General features: G+C 49.5%; 1 protein-coding gene across 1 annotated transcript; it reads right to left on the reverse strand.

The window, feature by feature from the left end:
- Nucleotides 1–9772: 9772 nt before the first annotated feature.
- Nucleotides 9773–24232, reverse strand: EMX2 (empty spiracles homeobox 2). Its single transcript, XM_069611908.1, has 3 exons — nt 22855–24232; nt 19488–19672; nt 9773–10906 (listed from the first exon to the last, which is right to left on the reverse strand). Exons 1-3 carry the CDS (start codon nt 23231–23233, stop codon nt 10739–10741), a joined length of 732 nt encoding a protein of 243 aa, XP_069468009.1. The 5' UTR covers nt 23234–24232; the 3' UTR covers nt 9773–10738.
- Between the last annotated feature and the right edge of the window lie 899 nt (nt 24233–25131).

Below are 25131 nucleotides of genomic sequence, written 5' to 3' on the forward strand. Positions count from 1 at the left end.
GGGAAGGTGTTCTAACTACTGCACGGTCCTAAAAATCAGTTTACTCCACGTGTTCACGTCTCAAAGAAGTACTTGTGTTCACACGCTGCGTGTAAACACGGCTTTTAAGCGTTAATATCAGTGTGTATAGGCTCATATTAGCAAATTACTGTGAATGCAAGCAGACGTCCATGACCAAATGATAATGATGTGTTATTATATAGCACTTACGCTATAAGTGCTTTATAGAGAACAAATGTGCATACAATGTCACGCAGCCTGTATTGATACTCATTTATCAACCTCAGAAGGATGAAAGGCTGAGTTGGCCTTCCTGGGATTCTAACCTGCGGATCACACACACAACGCAGAAGTGAGCGCTCAACCCACTGAGCTATCTTACTGGCTATGGTAAAATGAGCAATTACATGTATAATGTTCCCAAAGTCAGAAAGCAAATTACACTCTGTAGTGGATACCATTGAACTGGTAACTGAGATTTAACAGCAGGCCAGTTCATCTGTAGGTCTGGTGCAAGGTCGGCCACATGTCAGGCCTGCGTGGATCTACTTTTCAGGCTTCAGAGGTTGGCAAATAACATACCATTGGGAAGGTTCATATCTGTGTATTGAAGACTTAAAAGTAGCCCAGGGAAAGCAGCATGCTCACACGGCATCCGTACTCTGGGCACTCTTTACCTCATAAATGCAAACAAACATCCTGAACAGCATGCTAGGGAGATAGGAAAGATAGACACATTACAACAAAGCATTAATTGTGGCACAATGAAATCAAGGGCCTCTTTATGTGCTATGGTCAAACATTTCTACACTGTACACAAGCTTTTAGGCACAAGGATGTTGTCAAGTGACGGAGGACACTGAGATGGAATGTCTTGTGATGATCGTAACAGAGACAACGGCAGAAAAAAACATGCTATAACTGCAACTTGAGAAAAGCAAAATACATAGTCCAAAATGGATGCTTGTTCTACTCTAAATGCTATTGGGAAGTATTTGTCTGCATTGTGAATTTGAGGTGTTTAAGAAAAAACGAAATCAGAGACTTGGCCCGGGGAGTGTGCCTGAAATAAATCAATACACTCGTATGGACCAGATTTATGGAAGGACATGACTTACATTTTATATATTATATTGTGAAATGTTATCTGAACTGTATTTATATGACCTATCCAGGGAAATGTTAGATTGATCAGACAGTAATCATGTATTTGTTTTAAAAGCAAAATATTAAATTGCTATTTATATTTTAGAACTAATTGCTAGCTATAGGTAACGTATTGGAATCTTAATCTTGCAAGATGGACGTGTTTGAATTGGAAAAACGTGTACAATTTGCGTGATCAAATATATGTTTTTCGTAATGTATATTCAAAGCCATCTTGGCTATATGTATACTAAATTAATTAATAAATAAATACACCTTTAATGAGTCCAGCAATTATTGTGTAGAATTACAGATAGATACATTATGTGTTACTCACATTCTTTCTTATTTAGGGTCACTGCTCAAAGTTTTACACTCGTGGAACCCCCTGTTTTTTCCAAGAGGCCTAAACAAGACTGCCAGCCACCTCCGGAATAAAGAGTCCCATGGCACTGAACACAGCGCAGGAGCTTCCATTTACTTGATACCGTACCCCAAAGTTCCCGTGTCTTGTGGAACATAACGTATGTACAGAATTACTGTTAGAGGTATTCAGCAAAAGCTAGTCACCCCAAAATATGTGTGTTGGACAGCGCTGAGTTTCAGGACGGGTTGTTAGCGCCCCGAATTTCTCGAAAGATACTTCTTATGGTTTAATCATGACATAACGCCCCTGGCATCTGTCCCCTCAATCAAGACCGCCCCCCTTCGCCCCCATCGATCATTGCACAAGGTCCCTCAACAGTACAGAAGGGAACGAGCATCCTTCTAAGCGCCTTCCATTACGATGGGCTGGCGGGCCCAAAGCTATAGGCCAGTGGCATTCAAACTGTGTGGCTGCCCCCACTCCCCGGAGGGGGCATGAAGGATGTCTGGTGCGGGGCAGGGGCGGGGGCGAGTGTCGTGCAAATGGGAAGACAGCAACCATTTATGATACAAAAGCAATGCTGGCATTGGGAGGAGGCAAGAATTGTATTTTTGCTCGGGGGCGGATCAGCAAAAAAGGTTTGGAAAAAACTGTTCTTGGCTTACTAAACAGCGTTGTAGAGAAGGTAACCTGGGCTTCCCTATACCACAGCAGCTAATAAAACACACATTGCCCTATCATAGCATGGAGGTGCTCTGGCAATTAACCAAGAGTCTAGAGAGAGGCTGCTTTGTAAATATCACCGAAATCCCAGCGATGGCGCATTACCCCTAATGCTTGTCGAGATATATATGACCTTAAAGGAAAATATTTTCATTTATTAAAAATATACACTTTTTTTTCAAAATCTGTATCTTTTGGAATGTTACCTTATCCCTAGTGATGTCATCATCCAGATGTTACACTCGATGATGTCATATTGACCATACGTAGCAATTACGTCACAGTATGCTCACTTACTTCCGGCAACGTGAGTGGTCAGTCTGAAAGCCTGACTTCACCGCCTCGCCCCGCCTGCCTCATTCGCGGTGTGCTGCCAGTGGGCGGGGGCATTGGCTCTGACATCACAAAGACGTGGGAAATGGCCAGTCACCAGGCAACAGCGGATTGCCACTGGTGCAATGTTAAAGCACACACACCATCACCAAGTTTGAGAAAGTGGCTTCATGTGCTTGTTGCAAAAATGATACACCGCTTTGGGTATTGCTCAGCTCATAGTTACATTATTTCATCCATCTCGACACAAAAAGGTTATCTTAATATATATGGCACAAGAATGAGACTGAAATATTCCCCCCTAGTAGGGCTCTACAGTATCACAAGTTATAATAATAATGTGTTTATGGATAGCGTTTTAATGTAAAGCGCTTTACATAGGCCATATTTACATACATTGCTATTATTACCCAATCGGATTGGTACTCATTTATCGATCTCGGAAGGCCGAAAAGCTGAGATTCCAGCGGCCGTCTACAGAGGCGAGAGTAAAGGCGTACTCCGGGGTTTGCACCCACGGCTATTTTCTTCTACGGTCCCGAAACCGTTGGCCTCTTCTCCTGGCTTGAGCTTACACCGATTTTGGAATATTCCGGACAGCCCAGTGGGAACATTCCTGATTCTTTTTTCCAGAACTGGGTCCCTTATGGCTTCGATCAAGAGTTCAAATCATTTTAAGATGTGAATTAATTTGCATCACCAGTCCAGCTCGGGTGGCGGATCGAATCAAAATTATTTTGCGGCACCACTATCTTGGACCAACTTAGGGTCTACGTCTTCAAAACAGACTCCAGATCCACAATCAAGCCCTTATGAATCACACAAAGATTTTATCTACGAGAACTACTGAATGATATATTGATACTCATGCATTAGTATGTTCTAGGTGGCACTTAGCACTTTTTCTGCATCCAGCACTTTATTTCCTGGTTAGCATTCGTTTGCAATCAGCACTCAATTATTAATTGGGTTTACAGCAATTCTATCTTTTGAATGCAACTTATAAATGAGACAGTGATGTTTTTACCTCGATCAATACAAGGTTATGAATTGTGGTAGTTTAGCACTTAGCACTTTTTTTGCATCCAGTACTTTATTTCCTGGTTAGCATTCGTTTGCAATCAGCACTCAATTATTAATTGGGTTTACAGCAATTCTATCCTTTGAATGCAACTTATAAATGAGACAGTGATGTTTTTACCTCGATCAATACAAGGTTATGAATTGTGGTAGTTTAATTGTGTCTGAATATTTCGAGGCATGAGATTTGACAACAATTTTATACATAAATTAATTCTTCCTTTTCATTGATGTTTAGATGTTTATATATCATGCGATTTTACTATGATAATAAATTAAAAATTAAAATGTGAATATCTATGTCTGAGCTTCCTCCTCTTCTTTGCCTCTAGTTTTTACAATTGAGTACTCTGACTAATATAGTACTTTTCCATGTGAACTTCTTTCCCCTTCCGGGGTTTTCTCGTGCTATTTTGTTGTTTCCCAGTTCCATGGTTTAGGGGTTACCCATCCGTTGTGATACACGAAAAGCTGAGATGGCCTGTCTGGGATTTGAACTGGCGACCTGCAGATCAAACACAGATCACAGCAATGAGCGTTTAACCCACTGAGCCATCTTACCGTCTCTGCCTTATAAAAAAAAACATGTCTTGTGTACGGCCCGATCCTGCTCTGTGCCTGTGCTGCCCGTGTCTGTTTCACTGTACTTTATAATCTGAGCATTTCCCTTCCATTATAACGCTCTACTTAGTGGTCATTTCTACTATCATAGCTTTCTTTGGCTAGGTCAGGGGGCTGCAACCTGCAGCTCTCCAGATGTTTTGACTACAACTCCCAGGATCCCTCACCATTGACCATGCAGCCTGAAAGGAGTTATCGTCCAAATCATTTGATGTTTTAACATGAGAAAGTCCCATTGAAAACATGTTTGTAAATCATGCCCAGGGGGAGGAAGGCTGCAAACCCCTGATATAGATGCTGATTTTAAAATGCTGGTGTTTTCTATAGTGCCGCCATCACCAGGAATCCAGTCTCAGGGTGCTTGGTGACCAATGTTACCATCATCATTACCCACAATGCAGTACTCAATGTATTGATATGATAGGATTGGTTATTTATAACGAGCTTAATATCCAGAGGTTTCTCAGCGCAGACCCGGGGATCGAACCTGTGTTGCTCCGTGTCGTCTTGCTCCCAAGGGGAGCACGTTGCCCCTGAGCTATCCTCCCGAGAGAATGGACCTATCAGGGATGAGGTAAAGGGCTGAGTCGACCAGTGAACACTGCAACCTAGCTTTGTAGCTGCATGCAGTCTGAGCTCCTCATGCAGGTCTGTTTCTAGATGAGCTGTGTCTTGGGCAAAGAGTCATTTGCGCCCAGGTCGAAGGCCTTATGTGCCTGTGGTGCTGTGGTAGCTTTTGCTGAGACAGTGGTAGATAAGTTGGATGTAAAAGTGTTGAGTTCTGCTGTGTGATGTCTGCAGGGAGAGTCTTTAAATCGCTGTGTGTGAGTGGCATAGTTGGCTTGTGTATAACATGCTAGGCTGCTGTCTCTGTGGTTTGATCCAACACACTTATCTTCTCAACATAGACATGGGTCCCTGTTGGTCGTACAACTAATACAGAGATATAGATGTGTGTTTGCATGGGAGTGTGGAGCGGGGAAGTGGGGTGAGCGTAGGGCAAGAGGGGGCCGCACATTAAAACAAAAAAAGTCGTATGGCAAACAAGATTCATACCATAAGCCAACGAGGTAAGTAGGGTTGATGAAAGCACACAGAATAGTTTGGATGTGAGGGCAAGTGTGATGGGGTTGGGGCTAACCGTTTATATGGTGGGCAAACCAGGGAGCAAAATACAGTGGGGCGAGGATTAAACTAGACCAAACAATTAATAGAGCGGGCGCCAAGAGACCGCGCAGGTGGCAACAATGCGCGGTACAAGAACCTTTAACATAACCTAACCTAACACTAAGCGGCAAAATACAGTAGGACACCAGTTACATGCGGGAACTCTGATGCTAACCAAGGGTGTAATTTCTTTTCCGGCAAACACTGAACGCTATATTTACCAACATAATTCTTGAGTCTCTGTAATGGCGCCCCGACGCGAGGCTGAGTCCGCTCTCTGACCACCGCGTCTATTACAAGGGTCAGACAAACCAGCTAAATAAGCAAAGCGACAAAAAAAAAAACAAAGAACGGCAGGTATTTCTCCAAACGGAAATGACATGAAATGACGTCATGTCATGTGACCACGAATGGACCAATCACAGAGAAAGGAAAAATGTCAGGGATATAAACACATATATATGTGTGTTTGTGTAAATTCACCAGGAGGTATCGTGCACATTGATTATGAATTTGGAAGCAGCTGCTCTGATTATAATAATGAAAGGTAAACATGATTGTATGCACACACACACAGCAGTGTTTTCCAAGACTATCACACACACACACACATTCCAGTGTGGAATGACTCGGCCCATGCCAGACATTTTTTTAGGAATGTTTAAACCAGATGGTCCAGCAAGTCAAAGGTTATTATCAATGGAATGTTATGATATGATAGGTTATATATAACTCACTTAATACCCAGAGATTTCTAGGCGTGGACCCGGGAATGGGACCTGTGTGTTGCTCTGTGTTGTCTTTCTTCCAATGCGAGCGTGTTGCCCCTGAGCTATCCTCCCGAGACAATGTCATTAAAACTTAATGCTTCATCGGTTTCACCTTAAATATAGGGTATCGACCTCCACCCTATAATATATAGAGACATATTCAAATATTGTGAACGCGCCCACACACGTACGCACGCGCACACACACACGTGTGCGCGCTGATGCTTTGATCACTAAATCCAAGAGGCATTAATAACCAAGCAGATCCCAGCCTATTGGTGCAAGAAGGGGGTTGGAGGTGGTGTGTGTGTGTGGGGGGGTGGGGGGGCTCGAAAGTCCTCCAAATTTGTTTGCGGCGGATCAAGGCGAGTCGCCTCCGCCTCACTTTCTTTATCTTAATTCCGACTTGAAAAGCTCTAATTATCTGGTGCGCACAGAGCTGCCATGCAATCCTCGGGGTGTGGGTTGGGGGGGGAGGGAGGCCTCAGCGGCCGGGCCTCTGTTGCGCCAGATAGGGGCGCTTAATGAAGCCGCGCTGCGCCCGCATACACGGCGCGCTCGCCCTATTACCATGAGCGCCTTTCTTGCCGCCATTGTCGGCCCTATTCAGCGCCCTAATCCCCCGCCTTTCAAAGCCCGGCTTGTAATAAAGCTTTTGGGGGGACGGCGGGCGGGGGGGCTTTCTCCCTTCTTCTCTCCCCAAAGCTAATAGTATTCTGTGAAGGCTGTTTAGGGCGCACGGGACGCTTAACAAAAAAATAAATTGCCCTCTTGGTCCGATCGCCTGCAAAAATAAGCTCTTTATCGCGATGAGAAACACTTCGTTTTATTTAAAGAAAATGGGCCGATTACTGGGAAATCCGTTTAAAGGTTCGCATTTGCCGGCTTTTTCAACCAAACTTAAAGGTATTTTTCTCGGGCTGGTTCGCGGGCCGCTTTCGCTTTTCTTTGAAGGGATCCGAGTATCGGGGAGGGGGGGGGGCGGTGTGAGCCCCCCAACTTTCTCGGACGGGGTGAGAACAACGGCACAATTATACAGCGGCTTTCGACACTAGGTTGTGCCTCTTCTCCGGGCCCACACGGACCTGCACATGCACCCCAGCACCACCTGGGTTCGGATCGCAGCTAATTCGGAAAACGGCTAAGCTACACCACAAAACCAGGGTACATTTAAAATGCACTGCCTCGCCCCCAAATCCATATAAATACGATTTCCGCAAAACTTTCTTTTATAGCGCCAAGACCACATTTTAAAGTTCACTTGGCGCTAACACTTTCACAGAGGCCGTGTGCCACAGAAGGCTCGCCGTCCAGAAACTTTCTTGTGGAAGTGGGGTACAGTCACTGGCCGTGGGGTCACCGCCACGTATCGTGGTTACACCTCTTAATTTTCTGAATAGGCCACGCCCTGCGTGGGCCTTTTTTAAAAAAATGTTTTAAAGACAGGCCGCGAGAGGAAAGGGCGCTTTGAAACACATCAATTAATGTGAAACGAGCTACATTAAGAACCCCCTGGCAGCGGGCAAATGTGTGCTTTTCTACACATTCGTTGCATGTAATTAAGGTTTTCCAAGTTGAATGGAACACGCGCTGCTTGCATTAAAAAGGAACTGCGATTTACAGAAACTGAAGATGGCAGCTGTGGAAAGGAAGAGTTATTCTTAGTAATGACGCGCACTAGTTATAAAGTCTCACGTCCACATGTTTCAATGTTTTTGTTCTTGGAGTTCCAGGCGGCCCTCTTTCCACAGGGGACACACACTGTAAACACGCGACTTTTACTGCGAAGGAGGCGGGTAGCGCCCCGGCGCCCTATAGCGCCAAACACGTGTAAGGAACGGAGAACAGAGCGTGTTTTTTAACTTGTGACCGGGCTCTTATCACAGAGCAAGGGCCGGTCAGATTGTCCTAAATTATGTCCAGCCAGCCCCCCTGGCTGGGGGATTAAGAGATTACAGGGTGGGAGGGGGCGCTGCCATGCCCAGGCTATGGTAATTGGCGGGTCTGATTTGCACTCGCACAAAAGCCGCCCGGGCCCTTTGTAGCCGCACAGAGCAGGCCGGGCTCGGCTATCAATGGACACAGGGTTGATTAAGGCCCGCAGTCGGAGGGGTACGGAGGCGGGGGCTGCCGCAGGAAACTGGCTGCTGGTTTCAAGGGCTTCTGGCGGCGCTACGTTTACGCCGTGCCACCCGGTGCCCTTCCCGGGGGTGCAGCACGAGCGCCCCTGAGGTGGAACCAGTAGACAGTGTAATAGCACCTGGGTGTCACTACACATAGCTTGGGGGGGTTAGGGGGGGGGCAGGGTGCTTTCGATTTTCCGAGCACTTCCTTCAAAGATTAGTAAATCCCATTTTAAAATGTATCGTTCCGCAAATTGCGGCGCGTATGTGGACTGCGCACAGAGAGCCGGGCCCGCCTGCACCCCCAGGTAGATTCCCGGAAGGCGCAGTCCCCGCTCTTCAGTTTCCTCAGGTCCATACACTTCTTGTTTTTTAATTTGGTAAATGTAAAACCTATGACAACGCTTTAAAGAGTCACCGGGAAGCGCTATGCAAAGTGTACGTCACCCACAATGCAATGCACAGGCGGGGCCTAAAACTCCTCGGAGAATAGCCAGGATCTTCCTAACCCGAACTGTCATTTCACAAAAGATATGCATGCACGAGTGAGATATATATATATATATATATATATATATATATATATATATATATATATATATACATATATACACACACACACACATTTACATATATGCATGAGTATTAATTATATAAGGAGCAAGAAAAAGAAAGAATGAAAAGAGCAAGAAAGAAAAAAAGAGACACGAAAGAGAAAGAAAGAAATACAGAGAGAGAAAGAAAGGAAGAGAGGACGAGCGAGAAAGAAAGAAAGAAAGAAAGAAAGAAAGAAAGAAGGAAAGAGAAGAAAGAAAGAAAGAAAGAAAGAAAGAAAGAAAGAAAGAAAGAAAGAAAGAAAGAAAGAAAGAAAGAAAGAAAGAAAGAAAGAAAGAAAGAAAGAAAGAAAGAAAGAAAGAAAGAAAGCATAATCACGTAGTTTAGCATTAAGTTTCCCGGGGGATGCATTCTGTCTTTCTACCATCCGCAGGACCCCAAGCAAGCACTTCTTCGGCGCATTCGTTCCACAGCCGCCGCACTTTGCGCTCACGCAGACGCCCCTCTCCCCCAAACATGCAATGGGCGTGTTCGCCTTTGTTGCGATTGTCATTTTCAACCATCCTTGAAAATAAATGGTGCGCATGTTGTGCTCGTAACCTGCACGACGGCAAAGCAGAGGAACCCAGTCGCGTGGGCACGAAATGCACACTGTTCTGCTAATAACAACGAGTCCACAGCAGGGCATATGCCCCCTTGCCCCCCACCCCTCCCCTCAAGAGCCACCATTAGGAAGGTAATAAGCAATATGAAAAACTGGGTAAATAGCACTGTCCGTGACAGCGCTTAAAAGCTGGGCGGGTCTGCCTTGAAGCACAATACAAGCCCATCACAACCCACACAAGCGAGCACATTAGAAAAATCTGCCACAACAGAGAGGTGTACTCTGCGAGCATACTGATAATTCTTTATTGGGGTGTGGGGGGTACTTCTTGGAAGTATCGCGTGTGTTAGAATTCTAACAAATTAACACAAACACAAAAATATGTACATCCGGGTATGCAATACATTTAAGAAAACAGTTCGTGTACTTTCTTTCCACGTCCTAAAAGTCTTTGAAATTACAGGGTCAGTGCTGGAAGAGGGGAAGGGGGTGCAGGGGGTGGTGCAGTTTCTGACTCCACTTGGGCATTGTACATGTTCTTTTTTACCTGACAAACGTTGCCCTTAAACTCCTCGGATGCCAAGAATTCTCCGCTTTTCACATCCCGCGCCCCCAAATGTTTATAATTCTGCGTTTGTTTAGGGGGACGGCAATGCTAGAGTCCATGGTCCACCCCCTCAAACCTTCAATTACGTGGACGCCAGAGGCTTCAGACTGTGTTTGCGTGTGTCGTTCCATTTGTGTACAGGCTGCAAAAACAATACGTATAAAAACGCAAGTACACGCAACCGGCCTCAAATTTAAAAAAATGATCGTGGTTTGAAATGTTCCTTTGCTTGCTGCATGCAGTTTAAGTATCCGAAAGTAAAATTTCATTTTTATTTTTTGTGTGTGTAGGTATACACTTATTTTGGCTGAATGTATTTCTCTCTGAAAATGAAGAAAAAAAACGGTCAAGTGCAAAACGTCTGGCGATTGTATATTTTAAGTGGACCAGCAAGAAACAAGTACACCAGGCAAATCCTCTTGGACTCGGTCTAGTTTGGCAGGGAGGGCCGCGTGTCGGTGGCGGTGCTGCCAGGCTCTGGCTGTCCCCTCTATAATCAATAACGTTCTTTCCCGGCGGATACTCCCGGCGCACGGCCGCGCGGTGTGATCGTGGGCGCCTCGCCGCCCTCCGCAATGTCTATGTGGTGGAGTGTGGGACGGGCAGCGCGTACAGTATTGTCCTGGATGCCCCGGGCGGTCTTCAGTCGTCCGAAGTCACGTCGATCTCCTCGGGGCTCGCCTGCTTGGTGGCTATCCGCCACCGGTTGATGTGGTGCGTGCCCTTCTTTTTCTGGGAAGAGTCCGAACCTTCCTCTTCGAGTTTCTGTCTCTTGAACTTTGTCCGTCGGTTCTGGAACCAGACTTTCACCTGCGAGGGAAGGAGAGAAGAGTCGCACGTTAGAATCTGGGGTTGCATGAGGAAGTCCCCTGTAATCTGTAATATAGAGCTTGCCACAGCTGGCCGTGCCATCTTTGTCCCCTGTGGCATGGCCCGCACCCACCCTGCTGCCTTAACATACTCACAGACTCACTGCCACTAAATTTCACAGCACCCATTGCTGTAAACTACCAGGGAACCTTCAACTGCAAAATATCCCGGGCCCGCTGCCGCAAAATATATCCCAGCCTGCTGCCACAAAATATCCCCCGGCCTGCTGCCACAAAATATCCCCGGCCCACTGCCACAAAATATCGCTGGCCCGCTGCCACAAAATATCCACCCGCTCACTGCCACAAAATATCCCCGGCCCACTGCCACAAAATATCTCCGGCCCACTGCCACAAAATATCCCCCGCCCCGCTGCCACAAAATATCCACCGGCTCACTGCCACAAAATATCCCTCAGCCCGCTGCCACAAAATATCCCCAGGCTCACTGCCACAAAATATATCCCAGCCCGCTGCCGCAAAATATCACAGCCTCTACTTCTGCAAAATATCACAGGACCTACTGTCTGCTTTCACAAAACATGAACAGACTTACTGCTACAACATATCACAGCCTCCCATTCAGCTGCTCACTGCCACAAAACATTGCCTTTCCCACTTCCGCAAAATATCTGCATTCCCACTGCCACAACATATCACAGCGCCAACTGCCACAAAATATCACAGCCTCCCATTCTGCTGCCCACTGCCACAAAATATTGCCAGTCCCACTGCCGCAAAATATCACAGCCTCCACTTCTGCAAAATATCACAGGACCTGCTGTCCAATGACGCAACAAATCCCCAGGGCTACAGGTGCAAAATATCACTGCGTCAACTGCTACAAACGATCACGTGGCTCACTACTGCACAATATCGCCGGGATCTGCTGGTAGAAAGTATCTGCAGACCCACTTCTATAAAACATCACAGGGCTCACTACTATTAAATATCTCCCACCCCACCACTAAAAATTAGCTGCAGGTCCACGGCTGCAAAATATCATAGGTCCTGTTGCAAGACATCACCAGGTGCTGCCACTAAAAATATCAAGAGCACGGATTGATGCAAACTGTCCCAGGAGCTGCTGCTACTAAATATCCCCAGGCCCAGTGCTGCAAACTATCCCCAGGCCTGGTGCCGCAAACTATCACAGTGGCCACTGATGCAAAACTATCACGGTGGCCACCGCTGCAAAACTATCATTGTGGCCACTACTGCAAAACTATCACTGTGGCCACTGCAGCAAAACAAACCCCGTGGCCACTGCTGCAAAACTATCACCGTGGCCACTGCTGCAAAACCATCACTGTGGCCACTGCTGCAAAACTATCACTGTGGCCACTGCTGCAAAGCTATCACTGTGGCCACTACTGCAAAACCATCACTGTGGCCACTACTGCAAAACCATCACTGTGGCCACTGCTGCAAAACTATCACAATGGCCACTGCTGCAAAACTATCAATGTGGCCACTGCTGCAAAGCCATCACTGTGGCCACTACTGCAAAACTATCACTGTGGCCACTACTGCAAAACTATCACTGTGGCCACTGCTGCAAAACTATCACTGTGGTCGCTGCTGCAAAAAAATCACCGCAGCCACTACTGCAAAACTATCACTGTGGCCACTACTGCAAAATTGCACTGGGCTATGCTGTTACAAAACACCCCCAGCCCCCTACTGCAAAATATCCCCAGGCGCATTCCTAGCAAACATCACGAGGGTCACTGCCAGAAATCTCGCAGAGCCATTGCTAAAACATCTCAAAGGCCCGGCTGCCACAAACGATCAGTGTGCTGTGTACAATCTCACATGGCCTAGTGTAGGACTGCAAACTATCACTGTGCCCACTGCTTCGAAATATCACAGCATCCATTGCTACAAAATATCACAGCATCTACTGCCACAACATATCAGAGTCCGCTACTGCATAATATCACTGTGCCCACTGCATTAGAATATCACTGTGCCCACTGTTGTAGAATAGAATAAGACTGTGTCCACTGCTGCAAAACATCACTCTACACACTGCAGAAAAACATCACTGTGCCCACTGATGGAAAATATCAATGTGCCAACTGCAGCAAAATATCACAGCGTCCATTGCCACAAAATATCACAGCATCTACTGCCACAGAATATCAGAGTCCGCTACTGCATAATCTCACTGTGGCCACTGCATTAGACTATGACTGTGCCCACTGTTGCAGAATAAGACAGTGCCCACTACTGCAAAACATCACTCTGCACACTGCAGAACTATATCACTGTGCCCACTGCTGGAAAATATCACTGTGTCCACTGCTGCAGAATATCACTGTGGCCACTGCTGCAGAATATCACTATGCCCACTGCTGCAGAATAGGACTATGCCCATTGCTGCAAAAAAATATCACTGCACACTCCAGCAGAATATCACTGTTCCCACTGCAGCAGAATATCACAGTGCCCACTGCTGCAGAATATTAGTGTCCACTGCAGCAGAATATCAGTGTCCACTTCTGCAGAATATCACAGTGCCCACTGCAGCAGAATATCACTGTGCCTGCTGCTGCAGAATATAAGTGCTCACTGGAGCAAAATATCACTGTGCCCACTGATAGAACATATCCCAATGCCCACTGCTACAACATCCACTGCTGCAAAATATCACTGTGCCCACAGCAGAAGATCACTGTGCCCAGTGCTACAGAATAGGATTGTGCCCGCTGCTGCAAAAAAATCACTCGGCACAGTGCAGCAGAATATCACTGTGCCCACTTCTGCAGAATATCAGTGCTCACTGCAGCAAAATACCACAGTGCCCACCGCAGATGATCAATGTGCTCTCTGCTGCAGAATATCACAGTGCCCACCGCAGAAGATCAATGTGCTCTCTGCTGCAGAATATGACGGTGCCCACTGCAGAAGATCAATGTGCTCTCTGCTGCAGAATATCACTGTGCCCATTGTTGCAAAATATCATTGTGTGGTCACTGCAGAAGAATATCGCTGTGCCCACTGCTTCAAAATATCACTGTGTCCATTGAGAGAAAATATCTCCAGGCCCACTGCCACAAAATATCACACCAGCCATTGCACAAAATATCACTATGGCCACTGCTGCAAAATATCACTGTGCCCACTGCTGCAAAATATCACTGTGCCCACTGCTGCAAAATATCACTGTGCCCATTGAGAGAAAATATCTCCAGGCCCACTGCCACAAAATATCACACCAGCCATTGCACAAAATATCACTATGGCCACTGCTGCAAAATATCACTGTGCCCACTGCTGCAAAATATCACTGTGCCCATTACTGCAAAATATCACACATCCCATGGATGGACAATATCCCCAGGCCCACTGCCACAGTCGGCTGCTATAAAATCTCACTGGCGCGCTGCTGTGCAATCTGACATGGTCTGCTGTTTCAAGATGTCCCCAAGTCCACTTCTGTATATATGCACACTGCACTATAACATATGACTTCATAGAGTGGGCTCTGAGGGTGCTGAGCGCAGTGTGATGCAACCCCCTTCAAGAAACAAGCATCTGCACAACATCCCCACCACCAGTGCCGTGCACGACTCTAAAGAGCACTACAACCCAGCGAGGCTTGCACGGGCACTGGGGTGCTGCTGCTGCAGCAGTCCCACGCGGGCACTGGGGTGCTGCTGCACCAGCAGTCCCACGCGGGCACTGGGGTGCTGCTGCACCAGCAGTCCCACACCAGACGTTGCACGTCTAGGGCAACTGGCTGGGGGGCATTGCTCACAAACACAGGGCCTGATTTACACACACACACAAAAAAACGTTTAACAATGGCACACCCGCATTGGAAAACGCTTTGGAAGTCAAACTGTACAAAGCAGGCAGCATTGGTCCAGCAATCTCTGGAACCACGCGCAATGGCTGACTTTGCAGGCTGCGGCGCAGTTCTTTTTTTAATGTGATCTAATGTATACTCGATTGTACTAAGAGAACAGAGCTGCGCGTCTGTAACATCGGCGCTGGGATCGAACCACAAGGCACGAGGCGTGTGCATCTTCAAGTTAGTGTCACGGGCCTGCCTTTGCGCGACAGTCACCAGCACTTGGTCTGCCTTTGCTTTGGTGGGGTGGGGGTGGCTATAACGCTATCTTGTACTTTTCCTCCACTTGGAGGCACGAGATTAAGGCAGCGGTCCCTGCCCGCCCTCCACAACCCTCTCCATGCAAAGGCACGCGTCCAGGACAGCTAGGCTGTGCTGAATGCACACCGAGCATGGCGAACATATACGCGAATGCTTAAATGCAGCCCCATCCCCACTGTACATCCAACATCTACTGCGAGGAAAGGGCACGGCGGCAACAGGGCCCTGGTGGCCGGTTCTATTCCAATAATGGTGGCCAGGGGGTGGGCTGAGGGGCGGGCACGTGAATAGAATAGTTGGGTTTATAATGTGCAGACAATCCCGCACATGTATACATTCATGCAAGCACACATTAACACCACATGGGTGCACACACGTGCGTTCCAAGCACACATACATATGCACGTGCACAAAGGCAGAAAGATAAGTTCATGCATGTAGAAATTGACATATATATGCAGAACCATGTACGCAAATATATATACACACACACACACAAATACATGCGAACGAAAACAAACAAAAACATGCATACCTGTGTACAAAGAGACACACTGCAATATATACGGTGCCTGGTTTACAAAAGCCGTAATACAAAGGCGCAATCCCTTGGAAGTCAGGCCCCTACACATATGCGCTATACACAGAACACACATGTTCAAAGGCGTTATCTGTACGGACGCGCCGGGAATGCTCGCGAATTCGCCCGTGTGCGGCGCTTTTCTATAGAAGCGACCCCCGAGCGTTGGGAAGTCGTGCCCTGGTCAAGGGGGTCTACTAAGGGCCCCGCAGTCACGCCAGATCCGCAACCATTCCTCATAAACGAACGAATTGGCTATTTTTGCGTGGTGTGTTAATTTATGTAACCCCCCCCCGCACCCCTACCCTGCTTATTTTAAGAAAGTCACGCCATTTCTCGAGAGGGACAACACACGCGTACGCTGACAGAAGGATGGGCAAATGCGCCCCTTGTGAAGCGAGGGTCGTGTGCCCCTCCTAGGCGCGCCTGGGCCTTCGAGGCACTTGCAAAAGCGCTTTATAAGGAAGGGAGAGATAACATTCCGCGGATGGCTCTTTACGCTGGACCCCGAGAGGGGAGTAAAAAGCGAGACGGGCTGGGGCTTGGGCAGTGCCCATCTATACATCGCTTTATTGAGCGGCGAAAGTGCCTGGAGGGACGCAGATAGGGTTACGGAGCGCTGCAGCTGCCGGTCCTCTCCCGGGCTGCAGGCAGCGAGCGCACGTTCTGCTCGTTTCTTATGTTAAGTGAAAGCCCCCTTCGGACATTATCCCGCCTGAAATGCACAGATAAAGTTAATCTGGGGTTCTCTGGCGGCGCTTTAGGACAATTTGATGTTCACCCGCTTCAGTGCGCCCTCAGATCGGAGCCTGGCACCCCAGCCCGCTTCCCCGGCCTCCGAGGCCCCGCATCTCAGAAAGGCGGGCCTGGCAGGGAACAAGGGGGTGACTTTTAATTCGCCCTTTTAGAGCGCTAATTGAGGGGCAGGACGGTTCATTTCTCCGCGTTCTTGAGGCAAAGGGGGCTGAGTCCATGGGAGATGGGGGGGGCGGGAGGCTGACACCAGCACAAAAGACCCCACCGCAGCCCCGAACCCCAGCCGCACAAAAAGCACCTTTAAAGAAAGCTGCCCCCCACCCCTGGAAACGAGTCAAGCGAGCGTGGCCGGCCCTTGTGGGGGCAGCCTCGGAGAAGGGGCCTTGCCTGGAGAGTTTTGTGTACCTGGAACTTTTAAAACAAAAGCGCCCGGACTTTTATTCCCGCCAAAGAAACACTGTTACAACTTAATCCCCATTGAAACTGTTGCTGTTTACTTTGAACCGCTCTTTTTTTTTTAAAAGGAGGTATCGACGCTCCGCAGTTTTGTCCTCCGAGGAGTTCACGATTCTCGTGCACGAGGGCTCTCGGCTACGAGCACTCAGAAAATAAATTCAACACAAGACATTGTTTGGTTTTAACGGGGGCGTTATTCACTGGTTTCGGCCCGGAATGTTCGGTGCTGAGCACGCAAAGGGGTTTCTAAACTCTCACAGGGAGAAGGCGGGGGGGATTATTTAAAAGCACCCCGGCTCCGGCCTCGCTAACATTACCGCAAACTTTATATAACACGACTAACAGCAACGGTCAGAGGGGGGGGGGGGGGGCTGCGCAAGGCTATCGGCCTGGTGACGCTTCAACTGCTCTAACTTAAAAATGGGTGCGTTTGGAGGCTCCTCTCCGACAGATAAAATAATAGCATTGAACACACAACTTAACAAATACCTAGTCCCTTTTCAGAACTTGAATCTTCCGAGGTACACAAACTAAGCGCCATTCAGGGCCCGATTGGTGGAATGTTTTGCACAGTTCAAAGTGACTTTGCACCGCTGCAAAGCGACCCTGCACTGCCGACACAAACCCTGATCCATGGGGGTAGCGTGTATTTTTGCTGTGCAAAGTCATGTTGTACTGAAAAAATGACTGCACTGACTTGAATCGGGGTTTGTGTCGGCAGTGCAACGTCACTTTTCAGCAGTGCAAAGTCACTTTGAACCGTGCAAAAAAAATCCATGAATCGGGCCCTTAGTCGGCTAATAATAGCAGGATTCAAGCGCTTTATAGACAAACTGATACATTAATAATTGTATATATATATATATTCATGCATACAGACGCGGAGACATCGGTACACAAACACACACATTTCTAAAAACACACGTGAGCAGTGTGTATACCCACCCATAACATGCACTGTCATGTACTGTGTGGGTGTTCGGCTTTATACAGACACGCATGAACACACAGGCATCTGTGACCTGGGCCCGTATTCACAGGTTGTTTCCCAGTGGGGGGTTGACATTATAAAACCCTCAGTGACTATGCGTACCAAATATAGAAACAGCCGAGCGGTGTGTGTTAATATCTGTACTGTGTGTTGGCTGTTTGTGGGTGTGTGCCATTACACGGGCACACCTGCTTATGCCATACAGAGCCGTGAGACTATAATAATGTGAAGAGGCGCTATGTCAATGACAAATAAAACACAATGTTATACAGGGATTTAAAGCGAGGTTGGCCCCTTCCATGCGTAGCGTGAAACGCGCGTGACGGCGCGCACATTTGCGCACAGAGACTGCAGTCCTGAATGGCGCGGCGGGGGTAGGGCGACCTTCCGCCGACGCCACAAAGTCCACAGGGGATCCCCAAGTTACAAAACCTCGGGGCCACGGAGGCGGTGCGCGTGCAAACTCACGCGCAAGCGTGCACGGCAGCACGAGTGTGTGTGTGGGGGAGGGGGGTTGGGGGTTTAATAGTTCCGCCAAGAAGGCGACTATCAGGTGTGAAGGATTCAAAGACAACCGTATAAATCACACCACACTGCATCAACACAAGTGTGTGTGTGTGTGTGTGTCTCTGTGTGTATATTCTAGACGTACCACCAGGAATTGCGTAGGCCCTTGCCTGTACATGCGTATAACGCCAGTTGTTTTAGGCCTTGTGTTTGTAAATATGTGTACACACCACATATGGTATAGGCCTACGTGATTGTACATATATAGTCTCGCACGTGCATGTATATTCCCATATATAAAAAAAAAAGATGACACCACGCATTAGCCATGTCGTACTGTAAACCCCCCCGCCCCCCACTCATCTGACTCTATTCTCCTGATCAGCTCCCTTGCACCCCGAAATACATAACCGTTTAGTGATGCTATTGGGCCTAAGTACAAAGGTGTTGTCAGTGGGAAACCCCCATTGAAAACCCCGGTGTAAATCAGGCCCGATGGTTGTGTATTGACAGAGTTTTGCGCTGCGCTACTAGTGACTTTTAGTTCCGGCCTGGGCAGTCAGGGCTCCCTCACTCCGTGCACACAGGCCAGAGAATGCACACTCGTGTGATCAAGCCTTGCCCCCCGCCCCGTCGCTGGACACACGAACTGTGCATGGCCGCCCCGCAACCTGCAGCTGGCCCCTCTATCTTACGGCGCAGGGCACGCACAGATGCTGTGCCCACCCTGTCCGTGTGGGTGGTGCGGCTGGTCCACGATTCCATCTCCAACGTGCACCCCACAGCGGTTTGCACGACACACCGGCTGCGCGAGGTTGCGCTGCAGTAAAGTGCGCATGGCATCCCGTTGCGGCAAGTAGCGACCTTCACGCTTCTAGGCGCTCCGAGTGTCGCGCAGACGGGAAAATGCAGTGTTTAGTGCACTATTGATCCGTTAATGTCCTCCACCCGCCACTTTTAACACAGAATTCTCCGTGAGAGCCGATGGTCGAGGGAGTCCAGTACGAGACTCCGGCCCAGGCGGTGAATTCATGGCCGCAGAACACCCCGTACCCCGCATCTCCCAGCAAGGCCGAGTTCCCCCATGTGCCCGGCGGTCGCCCCCTCCTCACCTGAGTTTCCGTGAGGCTGAGGCTGTGCGCCAGCTGCTTCCTTTCCGCGCCCACCACGTAGTGATTCTTCTCAAAGGCGTGCTCCAGCCTCAGGAGCTGCGAGGGCGAGAAGGCGGTGCGGATCCGCTTGGGCTTCCGCGCCAGGGCGTTATGCAGGAGGAAGCTCTCGGGGCTCGTGTCGCCGCCTGGCAAAGAGAAGCGCACACATATAAACAAAGCAGAAAACTTAACACTCAGTGCCCCCCCCCCCCATACCCACACCAGCTGGGCAGCATGGACGGCAAGAATGAGCAAAACGGAATAAACAGCTGAAAAGAATAACACACGGTGTCCCCCCCACTCCCCTCCAAAGCCCTCACAAAGTGCCAGAGTAGTAACATGCAGCGCAGAGCCCCACAGCGTGGCCTTGTCTTACACGGATATTAACGTGTCATTAAGACCGACCCCAAAATATCGTCGGAAACGACGTTTTAGCTGCTAAGAAAATCGACAGAATCCGCACGACAACCGAATTATAGCTGCCATATTATCAAACCTTAATTCTGATTTAATCTGAAATGCAGTACAATTATTATTATGCGTTGTCATTGTGTTTTATTTGTATTTCTAACAGACACGTTTACGTCGCTGTCGGTAAATTTGCAAATAAACCCACGTTGCTATTATTTATTTTAATCCTGGACTCAGAACACCGCTTCACCCTCCTCTCACGAAACTGGCACACCATGTCACGGCAGGTGGAATTGAAAAGGGGGTGGAGGGGCAGGTTCGGAGCTCCGAATGCACCCGAAGCCCCTTTTTTCAGAAACCTTCAACCCACTGAATCTGGGCACACAGAATATAGGTGCATTTAAAACAGACACATCCCACTCCTGGCTCCCCTGCACCACGGGGGAGCACGGTGCGGTGTGCGTCCCACCACGAGCCGTGCAACTCGCCATCACCGCCCCCCTCCCACCCCCCCAGGCAGGGCCCATAACACGCTGTTATTGATTACCCCCCGCATGCGTGAAATCGGGTTTCCATTTGGAATTAGGAACACGGCTGGGCCTCTTTTTCCCCCCCACAGATGTGTGACCTGAGTTCAACTTTAAGGCAACTGCACGGGGCAGGCCGCTGTTTAGTTCCAATCCCCTTTCCCCTGTTCGCTGGTTCTCTTTAAACCCAACAAAATGTGGGGGAGAGGAGAGCTCCCACCCTGCCCCCCCCCCCAACCCAAAACTGAGCCGTTTAGGGAGACTTCTACCCTGGCTGACCTGTCACCCAGGGCCCATAATTCAGATTATACGAGGCTAGGAGATACCCAACGACCCTTTGAACCCACCCGTGCCATCCAACATGTTCTGTCATTTGTGGGTTGGAGGGTTAGGTTGGGGGGGGGGGTACTGCGCCCCCCACGCCTTTAAGCTTTCACTTTGTTGTCTTGCTCGGCTGTCATTTTATTTTTCAGACACCGATCTAAAAGGAGGAGGCGTTTAATCGAACATAAATCGCTTTAAGCGTTCATTCTAAACAGCATTTAAAGGGAATCGTTCGGGCGACCACGGCCGCCGTTTATTATTGTTGGGCAACCAAAGGCGGCGCGGGCGTTTAACTCCGGATAATGTCAATTTCGCCAGCGTGATCGAGGCGCTGGATATACAGACCCGGGCGTTAATGGGAAACGCGCTGAGCCCATCGCCGCCCCGCTAATGATTTTAATTGGGAAAACACAGGGATTGGGGCTGACATCAAGGGTTAAACGGTGCGTGGAAGGCGAACTCCCGTGACCGAGAGATCGACTTTTTAGTTCTTTGTTTTCCCGATCTCCATCTATTTGATTTATTTAGACAGCCCTGATCGCCTTTCAGGAATAAAAAAAAAAAAAATGACTCTGTTTTAATCGCCCCACGTGCATAATAGCCACTGCTGTCGTGCAAGGCACCCTACGATACATCTGTTTTTAGTTTAAATTCGATTCCAGCGCCGTCCTCGTTTTAGGGGCAACTTTCATTTTTTTATTTTATGATTTTGTTTTAGACAATAATATTCTCAGCGATGGCCCGAGGGCTGCAGCCCGGCCCAGCCGACAGGCAAAGGGCTATTTTTATTTTTGTTAAAAAGCTGCGCACATTTCACACGTGAACAATTTTCCAATACTTGTGATTGCTTTATTAAAAGGAAATTTCTCCTCATTTTGCGGGCGTGGGGGGGGGGTGGGGGCTCTGCTAATCTAATCCCCACCCCATGCGTCCCATTCGTGTTGCCATCGGGCCCAGCTGTGAGGGAAGGGGGTGGGGGCGATCGGAGCCCGTTTTAGTTAAGCTGTCAACAGCACTCGTTTTGGGAATGCCCTCCCCATGATGCGAAGCACAGCACCCGAAAAATACGATCATAGGCCGCTGGGAGTGCCCCCGCAGAGGCTGGCGGGCAAGGGGAAGCTGCCCCCAGCCCCCCTTTAATACCACAGAAGGCCCCCAGGCTCGCCCTTTTCTCCCCAATACTTGAAATGCCCAAACTTTCTATTTCCAGGGCACTTTCGTTTTCCCCTCTCGGATTCCCTTCACCCCCGACTCCCCTTGCTCTTGTCTGACCCCCACGCATGTATCCACTCTTTCGCTTCCTTCACACTACCCCCTCCCCCCCCACACACAGCCCCCTTCTTTTTCTGGAGTTGCAAGAAGCGCCTCCTTCGTTTCTGTCCTTAATTCTTTCTTCGGCCCCCGAGTGCAGCCCCTCTTTCTCCAGTTCTGGCTCCTCTTTTCCCCGCTTCGCTCTTTTCTCCCCACTTTTTCCCGTTCACTTCTACCCGATCCACTATCCCGCTCTCGTTTTAACGCCTGGGCTCGTTCTCTTTTTTTTACCCGGAACAGTTGGCACGCGAATTGTTTTTTAACCCGTTGTTTATGACTATTATTTTTTCTCTCCCGTTTCACCTGACCTTTTAGCCCACCCCCTCTTTCGTTTCCATTCAGTTTCACGCCCCCCGTTCCACACAGGTTCTCCACTGCCCCATTTCTGTACCCCCTTTTTAATTGTCTGTCTTTTTACAACTGTGCTTCTTTAGTTGTCTTGTTTGTCGTTAGCTGTTTCTTTTTGTCCTGTTCATCTCTCTGCCCCTTTTACGCTCCCTGTTTTTTTTTTCCCTCTGCCCGTTCATTTTTCTTTTCCACTTTTCAGCTGCTTTTAGTTTTACTCCTTTTCATGTTTATTTTCCCCACTATTTGACCTTGTTTTCACTTCGTACACGCCTCTCCCTTTTCTCCTTTTCCCTCGCACACCCCGAGTTTTCTTTCCCCCTTACTTTACGCCCCACTTTTCTCTGGGTTTCCCTTCACCCTTTTCTCCCCCCACCCCCCTCTCTGGCCCTCTGCCCCCAGCCCCTTACCTTGGAAGCGGTGGCCCAGGTACCGGTACCGATGCAGCAGCCAGGGGTAGAAGCTGGCCGGGTCCCCCCGCTGCTGTGCGGACGCGAAGAGCGGGGCCCCCGGCAGGTGGTGATGATGGCCGGTCAGCCCGGGGTGTTGGTGGTGCGGGTGGTGGGACGGCGGTCCCTGCACCCCTGGCCCGCCGGCCTCGGGCGGGAAGAGCAGCTCGCCGTGTCCCCCGGGGTGCGGGTGGTGGAAGCCCTGCAGGAAGGGGTGCATAGGGGGGCCCGCATAGCTCAGCGCCGCCGGCCGGATCGGGGACGGCTCTTCGGGGGACGGCGTGTCTTTAGCCACCAGCGACTCGATGGTGAAGCAGCGCTTGGGCGCCGGCTGGAACATGTTGCGCCCCGGAGGCGGCTGCACCCGGCACACCCCTCCTCCGGGGGAGGGGGCAGTGTCACCGGGCCCCCGCCGCGCGAGCACCGCAGAGAAAGCCAAGAGGGGGCAGCAGGAGGGAACCCGAACCTGCAGGAGGAGCAGAAGAACCTGCGCAAGTGCAGTCAACCCGAGCCAGAACTTGCAGAAAGTGCCGCAGCGCCCGGAGGGAAGTGCTGGGCCAGTTTAAGTGCAGCCGACCTGGGTCCGGTTTTGGAAGAAGTGCCGCAGAAAGGGTTCCAAAAATGGGGTGCAGCAGACAGAATCCGAGAACGGGGTTCAGCCGAAGAGGGGTGCCTGGCAGGCGGCCTGGTGAAGTGCTGCAGAAACAGATCAGAGCCCGGAAGAAGTGCGGCGGGACCCCAGTAAGTGCAGCGCGATTGCAGACAAGTCCGCAAAGTCTGGGCTTGGTGCCGCAGATTCTGAAGCCAGTGCAGCAGTGGTTGCAGCAGAAGCGAGTCTGGAGCAGAGGCAGCCTCGCCGAGCTGTCAGAGGCGGATCCGGAGAACAGGAGCAGCAGAGTAGGGTCCCAGGCTGTACTGTGATTGCCTCTGCACACTGAGGCTGTGCGGAACTCGCACGGGGCAGCCTCCCAGCTGCTTCCCACTCCCCTCCCGTGGAGAGAGGGTGACAGGTCGACTCCTCCCCCAGAGACAGACGCAGGTCCGGGGGCTGGCGGACTTTTGTCGTGCTGTTTTCGGACGACGATGCCTCCTGCTGCCGCCGCTGCAAAGCCTGATCCGGGGCTCGTGCTCACCTTCCTTGTGCTGCGCGCGCCTGAGCTCCGGAGCCTTCATCCCGGGCCCAGTCACGTGGGCGGGTCCCCCGGGCCCGAGATCGTCCATTGGCCCGGCGGAATGCAGAGCTGGGCGGTACTGTGACGTGTTCCGCGGAGCCCGGGATTCCCGGAGGCCTGGGGCCGGGATAGAGGGAGGGAGAGTTCAGACGTACCGTGGGACTACGGGGATTAGCCGTACAGTGTCCGACAAGTGCAACCAACCCGAGCGAAATGACTGGGAGGTGTGGCAAGTGCACGCGAGCAGTTATACCAAGTGCAACTGAGACAAGTGCAACGAGACAAATGCAATGGAAGGGAGCCAGGTCAAGTGCAACCTAGTTGAGTGCAAACAAACCGGATGCTACGAGCCAAAGGAAACTGTGACAGTTTAGCAAAACAATGCAGTGGCAAGGCAACCAAGACGTGTGCAATTGAGTAGAGTTCAGCCAAGTGCATCTGCACCAAGTGTAGGCGAGCTAACTGCAATAGAGGTGCACTGCGGAAAGTGTAAACAAGCGAGTGCAAATGAGCTGAGTGCAAAAGCTCGACAACAAACCAAGTGCAAGTGAAGGTAATCAGGCCAAGTGTAACCAAGTTGTGAGCATGCAAACCTGTCAGCCAAATACAACTGTGACAGTCTGACAGAGGGGCGCAGTGCCAAGTGCAGTCACAATGCATGCAACTGAGTAGAGTCCAGACAAGTGCACCTTAAGCAAGTATAAACAAACACGTTGCAACAAGCAGAGTGCAACTAAGACAGGCTAGAAGGGGGATGCGTGAAACATCTGAATCAAGTGTAGTGAAGCACTGTGTCACATGCAAACAAGTTGAGGGAGGATGAGCCAAGTGCAGTGAGTCTACTACAAGGGCAAGTGCAACCTAATTGAGCAAGAGCGAGCGGAGTAGAATGAGCCAAGCGCAACTGAGACAGAACAACACAGGGGTGCATTGTGAAGTGAAACCACATTGCATGCACCTGAGTTTAGTCTGGGTAAGTGCATCTTACCCAAGTGTAAACAAGCAGGGTACAGCAAGTTGAGTGCAACTGAAACAGTATAGCAGAGGGGACGCATGCCAAGTGCAG

Source organism: Ambystoma mexicanum, chromosome 8 (genome assembly GCF_040938575.1).
Source record: "Ambystoma mexicanum isolate Mex_15411 chromosome 8, UKY_AmexF1_1, whole genome shotgun sequence".
Classification (NCBI taxonomy): domain Eukaryota; kingdom Metazoa; phylum Chordata; class Amphibia; order Caudata; family Ambystomatidae; genus Ambystoma; species Ambystoma mexicanum.

Coding starts and splice junctions, on each gene's coding strand:
- EMX2 (XM_069611908.1), bottom strand. CDS start 23,233: ATGTTCCAGCCGGCGCCCAAGCGCTGCTTCACCATCGAGTCGCTGGTG. Junction 19,673..22,854: donor CCTGGGCCACCGCTTCCAAG/GTAAGGGGCTGG, acceptor TCTCTTTGCCAG/GCGGCGACACGAGCCCCGAG. Junction 10,907..19,487: donor TCAGCCTCACGGAAACTCAG/GTGAGGAGGGGG, acceptor CTTCCCTCGCAG/GTGAAAGTCTGGTTCCAGAA.